Source organism: Pygoscelis adeliae, unplaced genomic scaffold, assembly GCF_000699105.1.
Source record: "Pygoscelis adeliae isolate BGI_AS28 unplaced genomic scaffold, ASM69910v1 Scaffold25, whole genome shotgun sequence".
Classification (NCBI taxonomy): Eukaryota; Metazoa; Chordata; class Aves; order Sphenisciformes; family Spheniscidae; genus Pygoscelis; species Pygoscelis adeliae.
Window position 1 is genome coordinate 3680325 of NW_008824808.1, and position 15500 is coordinate 3695824.

At 41.1% G+C, this 15500-nt stretch overlaps 1 protein-coding gene across 1 annotated transcript in view; it reads right to left on the reverse strand.

The window, feature by feature from the left end:
- Positions 1-12210: 12210 nt before the first annotated feature.
- The window catches only part of LRRC3B (leucine rich repeat containing 3B), an 11907-nt gene continuing 8617 nt past the window's right edge, over positions 12211-15500 (reverse strand). Inside the window, exon 2 of the mRNA XM_009324180.1 lies at positions 12211-12247. Coding sequence (XP_009322455.1) covers positions 12236-12247 — 12 coding nt within the window. The 3' untranslated portion in view covers positions 12211-12235. The remainder of the gene's footprint in view (positions 12248-15500) is intronic.

The window sequence follows — 15500 nt, forward strand, 5'->3', positions numbered from 1 at the left end:
AGTAAAGTGAGAAAACTCGTGGGTTGCGATAAAGACAGTTTAATAAGTAAAGCAAAAGCTTTATAGCAGTTATCCATGCTGGAAACATAAACATACATATACTAGGCACTGAAAAGGACTGTTTAGATGATTTTTTCAACACATCTAGTGATATTGACTTGTAGAAAGGAAAGCCAGAATGTTTTGTTCACATGAAGCCAGGCCTGGGAACATGCTATTTCAGGACACACATTTTAAATACCACTTTTATGCACAAGTAGGGTGGTGGTTTTTTTTTTTTTTTTGTTTTTGTTTTTTTAAAGCGCAGAAATACCCAAATGTACATTGAAACTTTTAAACCACTTAGCTTTATGCTTAACTTAACCACTTTAATGCTTTCTTTATTCACTTCAGGTTTTGCTCTTGAAGCAGACATCTTGGAAGGTGGGAGATCTTTCCTTGTGTTTTTTGCAGAGGTTTAGATAAATCTGAGACTAAGCATGAAGAGCCAGTACCGATTAAATTGGTGCTTATTATATCTTCAATAAAGGGAAGAATTTTCTGGAGCATCTTAGCCATGAAGGCCAAACTGTTAGAAACCAAAGAAATTCCAAGTAGGAAGAAAAAAGATATCACTCATGTGTGAATGCCCCCCCCCAGAGCCTGCAGCAACTACAAACTACCTCGTGTTTGCCACCGGTCATAACACCCACACAATTACTGCAGGTCCCCAACAGTACGGTAGCTAATGAGGTGCTGATAATGTATGTTCAGAAAACACCACCTCACTGAATGCGAGATTTCAGGTCCGGAGAACACCTGCGGGGGGAAAGTGGCTGCCCAGGGCACAGGGGCACAGCTCTGCCGCCTGCTTTTGGGCATCTCCTCGGCCTCCGGTTTTGGCACGGCGCTGCAACTGCAGCTCAGTGGGGCAGAAGTTGCCTGGCATACCCCAGGCCTGAGTCCTCAGTCAATTATTATATATACTTTTGAGGTGCAAACATAAAGCTTCCTCTCTGCTAATTGCAAATTATTTAGCTTTTGGCAGATTGTTGCTGCAAAAACAGGCTTACATTACATGAGCTGTAGAGTAAATAGTGCTGAGAAGGCAGGCATGTTACCCTGGAAAAGTAGCGTGTTATTCAACTATTGGTGTGACTGAAATGTTGTTTAACTTCAGCACTTTCTTGTTTTAATTAAACATGCCCCTTTCTTTCTTTCACGAAGAGAATGTCAGCTAAGAAGCATAATGATAAAAAAAAAAAAAATTAATTATTCAGATTTGCTGAAGACAAAGAAAGATTTCTTTCTCAGTCAATGTACAGTGAGTCAGTCTGCCAGGGCCAAGAATTAGCACTAAGTGAAAAGAAAACCAAGTGGGTAATTAACAGCAGTAAGAGCAACACCAGAGATGGGAGCTCAAAACACCAGAAACATAAATGTTCTTCAGGTGCTGCCTTTGTTCAGACTGGCTGGAAAATGAGAGTAGTGCACTTTTCCTTCAGAAACTCAAAGTGAACCATTTACCCTTGCCACATAACTCACTCCAACCTTACTCTCAAGTCTTAAATCTTAGACACACACCTTCACAATCAAAATTGTAGTTGCATGACATTGTTGTTGAGAAATAGGTAATTAGTTGCAACATTCCTAACGTGCCAAAATCAGTGCCATATTTGGGAAGAAGGCTTCAGCTATCACTGATAAAATTTTATACCCATTACTTACTATTTTATTCCTGTTTTCCTTGCTGTTCTTTATCAGGGTATTAGATGTTCATTTCATTGTGGGATCCAAGAAGTCATGCTAAGGCTGGCACAGCTCAAATTTCAGCTCAAAACCCACAGGAATGACACTTTATAGGTAAAGTGAGGCAGAATCAAAGACATAAGAAACGGATAGCCTTATTTTGATCATGGTAAAATACAGACTGAATACTGATGTGGAGAACTCTGATGCTTGAATAGCCTGAAATTACCTAAGGTATACTGCAGCCCACCCTAGTACAATAGCAGATCTTTGGGAAGAGCTGCTGTTTCTTGAAATTTAAGTTTCTTTGTGCATATGAAGTTACCCCTGTAAATCATATTGGAAATGCATTTAAAACCAGCCACACTTGTGAGTGATTCTAGTTTTACACTGACACAAATATATCAGTAATGCTTTTTTTTAAGGATAAACGATAATAATTAAAGAAAAAAAAATACACCGCACAAATAAAGCCATATATGACATATAATAAACTAGGTTAGAAAAGGTCAGATGATAACAAATCCTGAATATATGCCAAAACCTCCAAATACTCATTCAGATATTAATTGGGTACTTCACACAGAAGAGCTTTGGCTCTTGGCCATTACACTTGACAGGACAAACTTCGTAACTCAAAGTGAGTGTTTTTTGAGGGTCAGATGGTTGCGGCGTTAGTTCCCTTCCTACTTCTGTCACAAGCAGCCAGTCAGTCCTGCTGCAGACAGAGACCAGATCCACATCCGTGGCTCTTCCCAGCTCCTCCAGCATCTGGTCATGCTTAGCTGGCAGTGAATTGAGTGACTTCTGTCAGCCCTTTCAAGAAATGCAGAAGCTGGAGATTAGGAAGGGAAGGCAGCCTTTTGTGACCCTCCTGGTGCTAAGGATCCCTCCTGGAGTCAGGCAGAACCTGGCTTTCCAGTAAATACTCTTTTAAACATGGTTTTGCTCTCATGAAAGGTTGCCAAAGTAATACTTGCATGCACAGCATTCAGAGTAAGATAGGGTCTTACTATTAATCACCTCATTTAAAATGGAAAGTATCCTCCTTATGTGCTTGAGGATTTTGTCTTGGCTGGGGTTAACCCATAGGTCTCCCACTACCATTTTATGCTCAATTAGTTCTTTCAAAGGGATTATTGAACGTACACAGCTATTGTGTAATCTAGCTTAAATCAGGAAATAGTATAATGAGAAGCAGTTACATGTGGAAGGGAGGTCAAAAAAAGCAGCAACAGGAACTCAGATAAGATGAGGATATAAATAAAAGGACAGGTGCTATCCTCAGTCATGTAATGTGATGGGGACTCAGTAATTGACCTAAAAATAGAGGAGACTAAAAGAAAACATTCTGAAAAGCGCAGTAGAGGCCATAACCTCAGTTGGTGTAATTCAACATACTTCCCCAGAAATGAGTACAGAAGTGAATCACTACAGCAGAATAATAAGAACTTATACATTTATAGAAGAAGCGGCAAAAATAGCACTTGTCAGAAAACATTACTCAAAGCTAAAGAAAAATGCTTATCTAAGTAGACCACATTCTGTGAACAGAGCTGTGATTACTATATTATGCTTACAGTAAAGGCAGGCGATGCATAGACTAGGTTAATTTTAAATACAAGTTAAGCAAGAAACATTTGGTAACTATGATACAGATGGTAACAACCCTAAAAAAGAAGGGATCATGTTTATATTTTCCTCCATGGCAGTATATTTGGAATGACAATGGCTAAATCAGAACAAATACTTAAGTGGATCATGCTCAGCTGGATATATAGCCGATCAGATTTCAAACCTTGCCAGTTTTGCCTTGGATATAATTATCTCAGGCTCTGGAGAATTACTGAAGGAATTTTACTGATCAGAGGCAACTGGTGATTTTAAAGGATGGGCATTCCCCATCAGTCTATGGACAAATGGACACCAAAGGCTAAGATTGCCTCAGACAATCTGAACCTGAATTTTAGCTTTCTTGCTTTGAAGTGAGATATTAGATCTCCATTTTTCCCTGTTTCAAAACAGCCCTGCTCAGCTTGTTCTGGATCCCATCCTCAGCAATTTCACTGTTGAGAATCCTTGAGAGACAGAATAGATGAGGAAATACTACTTTTCTCTTTGGTTCATTTTTTTCACTTGAATAAAAAACTTTCATGAAGTTGGAGAAATTCTGCTCCAAGAGGAGTAAACAGGAGGAGAAACATGCTTTCTGGCTGGTATCATGCAGGCCAAGAATACTACTAAATCTGTGCTTTAATCACTGACATTTTATGCAACCGGCTATAATTAAAAGCAGAGTTTTCACCCAAAATGTATCTTATGCAAGCAACATATGTTTTGTGCAATTGAGCTTAACTGTTCCTATCCACTGAAGGAGCAACTTCATTCCTGGGGAGCTGAGACCGGACCGTTTCCTTACAATGCTGCTGTGCTTCAGGAAGCCAAGCTCAGCATTACCATTGCCACGGTCATACAGACTGAGCGCGATACCCTTGTTGTTGTAAATTAGCATAGCGCTGTGAACTTGCACAGTACTGCACAGGTTTAAGCCAACTGAGACTGTGACTCCCGTTTAAGCAGGACCGTTTGACTGCTGAGACTTCACGCAGCACCAGGATAATTGCATCCAGAAGTGGTTCCCCCCAACAGTGGCTAAATGCAAAGCCCTGTAGCGGAGCCAGCTCCTCAGATGCATCTCTGGGTCATCACATCCATTTTGCACATTCGTAGGTGAGCAGCCTTGTATGAACCATTTCAGAATGGTGTACTTTAATACAATGGAGTAATGATAAATAGTAGCAAGTGCTCTATTTTCTCTTTCAATAAGGCTAAGGAATAATTTGACAAAAATCACACTGTTTAATTGAAACTTTAAATAGCTTTGAAAATATGTTTATTCACAAAATAGAGTTCCAGCCTTCCCAAAGATCAGTGAAAGTTGTATGAGAGTATTATTTCTCTGAGGACTAGCACAGCCAGAAAGTGTTATGGAAGCGTTATGGTTGTTGGCTTTAAAAGGAAGCCAACAAATTTTAAACCAGCTAAACCAACAGCTTAGACTCACTATGCACTATGCTTGATTTGCAGCTGAATAGGCTAAAATGAAATAAAACTAATATATATATGCCTCAAGGTTACAAGATAATTTATCAACAGAGCACTAAAGTAACATACACAGTTTTCTTCAAACAGAGGAACAAAAAAAAAAAAGCAGGAAAATTTCAACACTACTTAGAGCTGTTTGCAAAACATCAACAACTTCTCCAGAAAAAAAGTCAATTTTTTTCACACCATTTTGAACCAGCTCTCCTCAAATGCTTAGAAATCTCTTTCAAGAGCCAAGCAGAGAGTTGGCACCAACTTGAATTCTGTGCTGCGACATCATGAAACACAGTGCAGTAGGATAATAAAATAATAACCCTTCTTGTTCCTTAATATTTTCCCCGTGGTTTGTTTTGCCCAGAAACTTCTTAGAGATTTTTTTTTCATTATTTCCTTTTTGCCTGAAATACTGACCTGTTGCTGATCTGATCTGTGAACCAATTACCTTATCCTCCAACAAATGTGTCATCAGCTGTCACTGCAAAGCTCACAGGACGGTGCGAAGTGCTACTAAGAAGTCTGACAAGCAGCAAAAAATGTACTGACGGTTTGATTATTTATATTTAATCATTTTAGACATATCCGAAACCATGCAACTAGTCACACACTGTGTCACCACTTCTCTTTTATTACATCCTATTAATGTAGACTTTGTTCAAGTCTTTTCTAGAGTGAGCCTGTACGCACATACATGAGCATACTCTGCCTTCTGTGCACAAGAGGCTTCTTGTTCCTCACTGGGAACTCTTCTATTAAGCTTGCAAGTGGTCATAAGAGATGTGCTCAGGATCATGCAGTGGCACAGAAATGCTAAGGAAGTCTCACCATGTGTTTATACTCTCCCAGTAGAGACAGGGGTGTCTGAGGCTCTGCAGTAATATCAACTGCAGACCAAGTCTGCAGCGATGCAAGATCTGACCAGCAAATCTGTGCAAACTTCTTTGGTTGATAATAGGCAAACTCATTCTGACCGTTTAGTGAAAAACATTACAACTGGATTGTTTGAAATCCCACTTACTACATATTTACCAGTCTGTGTGTTCTCCATTTTGACAGAAAACCCTGTCTTAAATGTTGACGTCGGGGTAGAACAAGATTATCTAGCAAAGTGGCCAGTGGACTTGGGGATGTTTTGAGACGGGCTCTTAAAACAAGCAGTTTATTAGTAACCAATGTTCTCCTCTGCAGATATCAATATTAGGAGGATGATGAATACTATTTGTTCTCAAAAGCTGAAAACACTGCATTCATTTAAACAGCAACAGCATTGTTTTAGCTGTCATAATATAAGGCCCCTGGCAAGGTACATGGGAGGAGCTGACATATTTTTGTAGGCCAACTGACATAATTGGGAGAAAAAACAAACAAGCAAGTGTTTTTTGCAGTTTCTGCAGTTTGCAAGAGCTTTTCTGTTGCTCCCCCCCTTTTTTTTTCTCAGCTATATCCACAAGTCTAAGAAAAGACAGTACGTTTTCACTTTTATAACAGGCACATTAACAGGGGAGAGAAAGTGCAAATGCGCTTGAGGACTTAGAGAAATGTAAAATCTTTGATAATTTAATTCAAAACCAACCAACCAAACAGAAATCCTTGTGTGAACTTTAGTGTTTTATGATAGAGAGAGATGATCAGGAAGAGCATACTGCATTCCCCTTTATATGAAGTTTTGCACTTGCTTTGCTCAATGGCATACCCGTAACTAGCAGGGGAACATCTTAGCAGATGTTCCCAACACTGACAGATTCTAGGTGTGAGAAAATAGTTTAGACAGCTGGGTACATTAGGGGACCGCATAAAACACAGTTTATCTTAATCCTAAAATTCTGCCACAGAGTATATTTTTTAATGCTAGTCTCTCATAAGGTTTTCTGTTGTTTCCCCAACCTCTTTCCCAGGATAACTGCAAAAACAAGAGAGGAAGGTGAACTCAGAGACTCACACACCATGTAACAAGCTGCAGAAGTTTGTCTCTGAGCAAACAAGCCATTCTGTCGTCAGCTACTTTTGAAGAGCTTGCAGATGCACAAATTGATCATCATGCTGAATTCAATGAGCAAAATGGAAGCACTTCAGTATGTCACATATTTATAAAGCTAGGCTTTCCTGGCCAGCTGGTTAATACATATTCCATTAGGATATGATGTCTGACACCAAGACCTTTAGTTGTAATGAGTGGCCAAGCATTCAGATACTCTGAGCCCTTAATCCTTACGAGTCACTGGAGTAAATGTAGTTTTCCCCTGGAGACAGTCCTAGAAAACATGATATAAAAGCAGTGTCCTCTCTTTAAAAGTGGACATTAACAAGCTGCATGTGTTTTACAGGAGTTCTTTAGGTCTTGTTCTCACAACGCTGGAGCCCCTCTAACCACACGCACAAGGTGTATAGTTAACACATTGCATTTAGAAAACAACGTCCTCAAAACATGCAACTCCTCTTCCAAACACACTTCCTCTCCTTATGGGTCTGGCATGAATGGGGAAGACAAACTGTTTTGCAGAGCTTGGATTTGCATATATCTGCAGAGCACCCCCCAGCCCTTAGACCCTACTGGGGCTCGTCATTTCTCTGTATTGATCCAGAGGACCGTTCAGCGACTGGCAGGAAGAAACAAAGCAAAGTGAAAAGGGAAGAAACATTTGTCACAAACATCCCCACACCTGGGGGTGATCTGGGAGATGAACTGGGTGAGCACCATCCTAGCCCCATACATGGTGGGGAAGGTTCAGGGCATGGAGGCAGGAGCAGCACCAACTCTTGCTGATGACCAGGTTGACACTGCACTGGCTGAGAGAGCCCAGCCCACACCTTGCCCTTGCCCCAGCTGGAGCTAGAAAGAGCAGCTCTTATCTGCTCGATTCCCACCCTGCTGGCAGCAGTATCCCCATAGACTCTTACTCAGCTTCTGCGAGCACCATAGCTCAGCACACCAAGAAGGAGTCCAGGGCTTGGCTTCACTCTCCCAGGCTTCCCTGCACTTCTGAAACGAAGAATTGTTTTTATTATTTTAAAGAAAGATGCTTTGATTTCTGTCTTTTACCTTCTTCCTAAACAGGCATTTCTAAACTGAGGGTCTTCATTAAGAAGATGCTAAGGGAGCCTTGTTCTTTAAGACAAGTTTTTAATCCTCACAACTTCCAAAACAATCTGGATAATCCAGCTCTAAGTCTCCTCATTAAGGCCAGATTTATAAAAATCTCAATCAGACTTTTGCTTGAGATTTTGTAAATCTGGTCTTAATACAGATACTTAGAGCTGGAACACAGATCAGCTTGAAACTTTGGGGAATTAAAAGAAATTAAAGAGGCAGATAAAACCTGTACACCAAATATTCCCTCCATTGTAGCTGACATGAGAGAACATATATATTTTCTATGGAGCTTGTCTTCCCCGTCTATTTGGTGGCTAAATTACAGCTGCTGGGTAAAGGACAGATGAAGAGAATAAAGCTAAAACCTTCCTGATTTTCTTTTACTTTTACTTTAGACCTATCTGAAAGAGCTTGAGTTTAGTCTTTCAAACTTTCCAAGCCTTGATAAAGGATGCATCAGGGATGTTTATTTTGAGTTCTTGCATCTCCATGAAGAAGCAAAATTGTTATTAAAGACTTTAAGATCTTTTATCTGATGTTAATTAGCCACTGAAAAAAAAATTACATGCTAGCAGAGTTTGAGGTAGTTTGACTTAAAAAAGCTTTTCCCGTCTCTTATTAAACATCATCTCATTTGGCTGTGGCAATTCACCACTTTGCTATTTCTCCAGTCACTGTAAAATTTTGTAGCCCCGGTAGGACTTCAAAAGTGAAAAACAAGCAAGGGGGGGAAAATAAAACTGAACCATCTGTTTTCTGAACACCTTTCCAGGCATCCTCCATACATCTTTTCCTTCACAGGTGACCTTTACCAAGGTATATTTGTCTAAAAGTTGAGCAACACTCCTGTATTTCATCTGGAGTTTCTCAGCCTTTGTTGATATCAGGCACCTCAGCAGACAGGTCTCCCATCCATACCATTCACATCTAAGAATGATGAGGTCCAAGAAGAGGCCGGCAGCAGGTAACAAGGTTTTACATTTACGGTACTTGACTATATTTCATGGAATTATAGTGATAACAGCCCCAGAGAAATTCTCATTTCCTTGACAATGATAAGGATCTTAGGTAGAGACAGCAACTGTATCTAAAACAAGTTACATACGCCTGCAAACAAGGTTATTTTTAAATGCAGGATGCCTGCTTGCAAACTGTTCCTCTGTAAATTCCTCATAGAAGTAAGGGATATAATACTAGCATTATAACCACTGAAGTTAATTAACCTCTGGTTCAAAAGTACAGTTTTTAAGTTAAGACAAAGCCTGAGACTGTATTTTAAAAGTTGTGTACATTTTTTAAATCTTGTTGGGTGAGGGAGGTACCTCCAAACTGGTAGGGAGGTATGTCTTGAGTCAACCAAAGAACATTTTTTTGTTTTAGCATGAAAGGTACAGCATCTCACAAGTTCAGTTTTAGGAACTTGCTAATCAAACCCTGTTCACTGGCAAACAATTAATGTGACACGAAAAAAGTTCAGGGAAGATTTAACTACAGCAACATGCTAGGAATTGGTGGGAGGGTAAGAAACTTGGAGAAAAATATCAGAAAATATGGTTCAGTACACATCATTTTGCACTCACAAGATACCACTCACCCTGCCATGTATGTGTATGTATTCACACACAGAGACAATTATATATATATATATATGTCTTTTTGGGTGAACTAATTCCTCCATGGCTTACTTTCCAGAGAATAAATAAATAGAAAAACTAACATGGTCATAACAGGCCTTCTGAACACACACAGGCTTCTTGCTTCTTCTGTCTCCATGTCTTTGTGGTATACTAGCATGCTCTTACAAGAAGAAGGAGCAGAGACTCAAGTCTTCACCTGTCCCTGGTACTTTCTACTTAGATTATAATTGCTCTTTCTTAGCCCTGCTTTACTGCCCTTGCAGCGCAGCAATGACATTTTTAATATTGTACCAGGTAATTCTAAGGAAAAAAACAAAGTCATGTTGGCCTTCCCAGACTTTGGGCTAAGAGCCAGGAGTGCTGCTACCTTTAAGGTGGGAGAGGAATTCATGAAGATGCTCCTTGTCCTTCTACACACTGATGAAAGAATATGACCTTTTCAAAATTCGCTGAAGATCATAATTAAAGTTAGATTCTCTTTGTTATCTACAAAGCCTTGAAGCTCTCATTATTTGAGTGCCGTTCTTCTTGATCTACTTAGTCCTGACAGCTTAAGTTAATGCTGAAAGAAACTTGTGCTGGCCCAAACCCTTCTATCAGTATCTTTTTCTCTGATAGGAACCCCTAGGCACAACTGAAATAGGAACAACAAGCACCTTTAAACTAGACAGGCCAAATATTCCCCCCAAATTACCATGGATTTCTTTCCCTCATGCTCAGTGAGGATGCTGGCAGTTAAAAATGCTTTCTGCAGGAGGACCTTCACTGTGATAAATGAGAACCGCTGCTTTGATTTTAATGGCGTTACATTAAACTACTGCAGGTAAGGATCTGACCCTCTACACTTTCGGATTTCACCCAGGAAGGCATTACAGCAGGGTAGGTCATCTCCCAGCTTATGAATTTTTAAAAAGACAAAACAGCGAGAAGCATGCAAGGGATGACTTGATTTATATAGCCTGCTCCCTTTTTCGCTACATCTTCCCTGTGTTTCAAAACACACATACAGCTGGTTTAAACGCCCTTCTGTGGGAGAGCAGAGCATGGACATTATTTGCAATTCACTACCTGAAAAGAAAAACATTTTTCCTCTTCAGAGTCGATGAGGGCTGAACTGGGAAGAGTCAAGCATCAGGCGAGCTGCTGGGGTGGCAATGTGGCAGTGGTTGATCAACTCAGCATCCAACACAGAGGTTGGCTCCTTTCCTCCCCCACCCCGCTTGGTGAGAACCAGCCTCGCAGCAGGAGCAGGGCCAGCACTGGGATGCCTCCTACCAACCCAGGTCCCCATTCCAAGGAGGCCTCAGAGGTCACAGGTGGCAAGGGAGAAACACTCTGGCCAGGCCAGGTGGGGCTGGGCAACTGACCCCCTCATCAGGAGCATGAGCATCCTAACGCCCCTCTCTCCCAGCTCAGCCTTGCTCCCAAACAGCCTTTCCAGAGTGGAGAGCAGCAGCAATGGTGTTATGGGAGGTAGAAAACAAGTTGTGGTGTCAGCAAGGGTTTATGGTTACTGAATGGCGGAATTCCTTCTGCATCCCCCAGCAGCTCCCCGAATGAATGAATATCCCCATGCAGAGTATCCTCTCCAGGTAGTCATCTTACCTCAGCCTTTCCTGTCCCTTCCTTCCCTCTCTGCAGAGAGCTCAGGGCTTCTCCCATATACAGACTACCAGGTTTCTGGGTTTTACTAGCTTTTCCAGGCATTCCCGTAACCTCTTGCTTCAAATCAGGACCTCCTTCATCCACCCTACCTACTCCTTTCTCCCTGGGAGCACAAGGAGCAGATTCCCACCACTCCTTGCCCTGCCCCGCTGCCTGACTCCTTCTCTCCGATAGGAAATGAAGTTTACACGTGGAAATGCACAACATCTGACAGACAGGCGGATAGTTTGCCGTGTCCATGTTGCTGCTGAAGGACATGGAGAACCTCCCCCCGAGTGTAGCTGTCAGGTGAACAAGGTGTGTTTTACTCAGAGGCAGGCACCCCGCGGTTGGGCAGGGATGCACCAAGAACTTGGCTGACTCCTTGCCCTGGGGCAGTGGCCTCAGACAAAAGCAACCCGGCAGGCTCTGACATGACATATAACATGCAGTAATTGAGTGCTTCTGCATTATGGCAGTGATAAGTAATGATTTAATTACTCTGCCTTCATTTTTACAGAAAAGGTTCCAGTATTAGGCCAGTAAGAGAACAGAAGGCAAAATAATCACAAACTTTTTATATCAAAACTGGAACAGCACATGATCATGGTGAGCACCCTCTGACCCTCTCCCACCCACTCTCCAACAAGCCTGTGGATAGCTTCCCCAGGATATTGCTGCCGCCCGAGCCCATCATCTGTCTATGCCCTAACTCAAAATGTAGGGCATATAAATTCCCACTCTCCTACCAGCAAGACCTAGCTGAGCTGAATGTTACCACACCCATGCAAGTGCACATACACATGCATGGGTACAGGAGGCTGGAACAGCTGAAGTCCATGTGTCATGAATCGACGTGGTTTTCCACAAGGGATGAGAACTGGTGTTTCAAACCAAGCTCATCAGAAACAGCTTCATCAGGCCTGCAGTGAGGGATGCCATCTGCTCACTCTCCAAATCTTCAGCCAGACCATGCAGCACCTTTCACCGGCATCTTCTCAGTTTGTACTGAAGAGTTGGTTCTCCATTGTGCTCAACCTAACACCTGCAGCAGAAGGAGCACACTTGTCAGACATCTAATACTGTGGTCACGGAACATGAGCAGTCATCACCCACATGCCTCTACCAGCTAAAACTGACTGCCATACCTATAGTCATCGCCATGCTGTGTCAAAACAAATCTACTGGCATCAGAAGGAAAAACATTTCAACACTGATTAAAGACTTGCCTGCAGGATTTTCCAAATGTTAAGCCTATTTAATCATTGAATTTCTGTGGGTTTTCAGGAAAAGCAGCTCAGCTCTGAATGACTCACTCTTCTCAGCCCAAACCATTTATTCTCTGTGCTAAGTACAGCATCTATTTACTCAGGCAGTCAGGGGCCACGCATGAAATGTGTGTCAGGTCTTCTCAGGTCCACAATTATGTAGTCATGTTTTTAACTGAGGTAGTTTCCATGAAAGACCTTTCCTCCACCCCGTCAGGAGAGCCTGAAAATTTAGAGCTTGTTCCTTCCAAGACAACTTTTTGCTCACCTCCACAGTGGTGCTCACAGAGGACACAATGGTGCAGAGCAGCAATAATTGTGGAAAAATACTGGAATACAAGCATTTAAACAATAATGGTTATTTTCCAGAAGTCTGCTGACTCCAGAAATTTTGCTATAAAGTGACTTTGTGGGTGATGCTGGCTGAACAGTGACCCATTACTGGAAGCTGATAACATGCAGTCAACCCGCTGAAATACCATTTTTTTTACCCTGAGAAAGCCTGCCCTCATACACACACACTTACAGATTCCAGAGAGATCTATGTACAGCCAAATACAAAAAGACACCATCTGTCTTTTATCATATGAACAATAAGAAGCTAAGACAATTGTCATTGCTGTTTGCCACCAGCGTAAGGAAAGGCTAGTTCCTCATTGCCACTCCAGAAGTCTGAGGGTGCACCACTGCAGAGCTGTGTGATGCCGTTATTTAGAGATTAAACCCACATTAAGCCCTTCAGTACAAAAGCAATTGCCAGAACAGTCACTCAGTTCACCCCATATCAATAACACATTTATTGCAGAAATGCTGATCCCATGGCAATGGCAAAATTTCTGTTTTACATACAGCCCAAAGTGCATTCTTGGTTTTGGGAAGGAAGTCTCCTAACAAAGAAAGCACAAATTGAAGTTCAACCAGGAATTTTGGTACGTCACAACGTGAGAACCCAAGATAGAGATTGATTTTCTTTTACTATCTAAAAATGAATTATTTTCAGCATTACAATTTGCATCTAGTATGATGCTTCGAACAACAGTTTCAGGGTTGCCACAGTTTTGGAAGAGAAATAAATATTTCAAGGGACTGCAGAGCTTGTCTTTTGAAAGAATAACTTTATACATTACCCAGCGCTTCCAAACAGATGGTCTGTCTTTTTCTACTTCAGGGCTTCAGAATAAAATACAGTAAATTCCACTTTGTTCATTTATTGATCAGCCATTTTTAAAAAAGCTTGTGTATACACATCAAATATAATTTTCTTTGTAAAAAACCCTAGTATATTAATCAGTTCATGAATCTTGTAAAAGCCATGAGAAAAGACCAAATCTATCCCCATCCATGTACATATTTCCCAGTGAGGTCTACCATTCATAGCAATAAGAAATAATTTTTGATAAGTGAAAACAAGCTTGCTGAAGATACAATATGAAGGAAGAGCTATGAAGGTTATTCAACTGCAAAGGTAATATTAAACAACAAAAGACTAAAGAGAAGGGAAAAAGTTCTAACATTTTCAGTATAGCTGCAATGTGGTTAGACACCCCCCTCATGAAAATCAAACTGGCTCTGCTGGTGTTTTTCAGTTTATAGTACTGGAGAGTTTCATGTCCCAAAACTAACGTGTCATTCTGTAGAAAAGTAGCCATGAAATTGGCTTACACAGATAATTCAGTTCACCAACATGTTAGGATGCCCTGTCAGAACAAAAAAAGCGCCCTGTGGTTTTAAGGGATGAGCTGTCTGGGATCCTGAGCTGTGGTGTATCTGCTACTAGTGGTAACTGAGTCACTTCAAGAGGGTTCACAGATGTCATCCAAACAGCAGTTTCCCTCCTTTTACACATGGCCTAAAACAAAGCAGCTGCCTGTGCTGAGATGGGACTCTGAGCAAACTGCTCTCAGGGCGGCATTTCCCAGGTATGGCATTTCCCAAAGCTCTTGTCCTTAGTGACTGCATGAAGACAGACATAGGAGGTTTTGTGTTCTGTAATAGCAACCAGACCCATAGCTTCTGAAATAGGGTAGCAAAAAGGTGTGTTGGTTGCCCCATATACAGCCACATTAAGAATATAAAAGCCAGCATCCACTTGAGAATCTGAAATCTCTCTAGCATTACCTTAATTCAACAACTCTTTTCCTTCACCACTAAATTTAATTAACAGGGTATAGAAATATTGTCTAGAGAGCTTATTCGTTGCAGTCAGTTTTTTTCAGACAACCTGATATGCCTCAGTATTCTCTGTTGCTGAGAACTCCATTTATAAGAGACTTTGCTGAAAGTGAATGTTAATCTGGCTTAGGTACAGAAATAAAAAATTGGTAAGCCATAAAATGCAGCACTGAGCACAAAGCTAATCCTCAAAGGAAGAAACAAGAATAGGCTGTGCTAGGGCTTTTTTTTCCTCCGTTTTGTCTGGAGTCTGTTTTTCCTTTCCAATTTTTTCCTTGCTTTTTTACATTAAAAACTTTCAGAGCATATCTGAAAGAGCATGGTCTCATAGCCACACCTATGTAAGGAAAATGTGTAATTTTTAATATATACCTAAGCATTTTTTTGCAGATATGTAGACAGATGTACAAACAGACCTCAGTGCAGATGAGATTTAGCTAATATGTTAAACTTCAGTTGCCTTTTAAATACTAGTACTGTCAGGCCAGATACTACCAGTGTTAGGGCAGATGTGTTTAAAAAGACCTGTTTTGCCAAATTAAGATGGAGCTATGAAAAAGTCTAGTGGTCACAAACTCTTTGATTATGAGGCAGAGACTAATAATTGTGAAGGATAAAGATACCTAAACAGACTGTTCAGCATAGGGACTTCTTTTGTTTTGGGCTTTTTTTGTTTTTTTTCTCCCCCAATGCCCAGTTTAATATGCCACTAACAGGCTTTGGAGATTGTCGCGCCTTTATGAAATCTGCTTGGAGACTGCCCCACCGAACCAGCAGGATGCTCACAATGTGTGTTTGAAACCTCCCAGCAGCATTAAGAATAATACAGATGTTTGAGTTCCCAAACACTTAACTGCT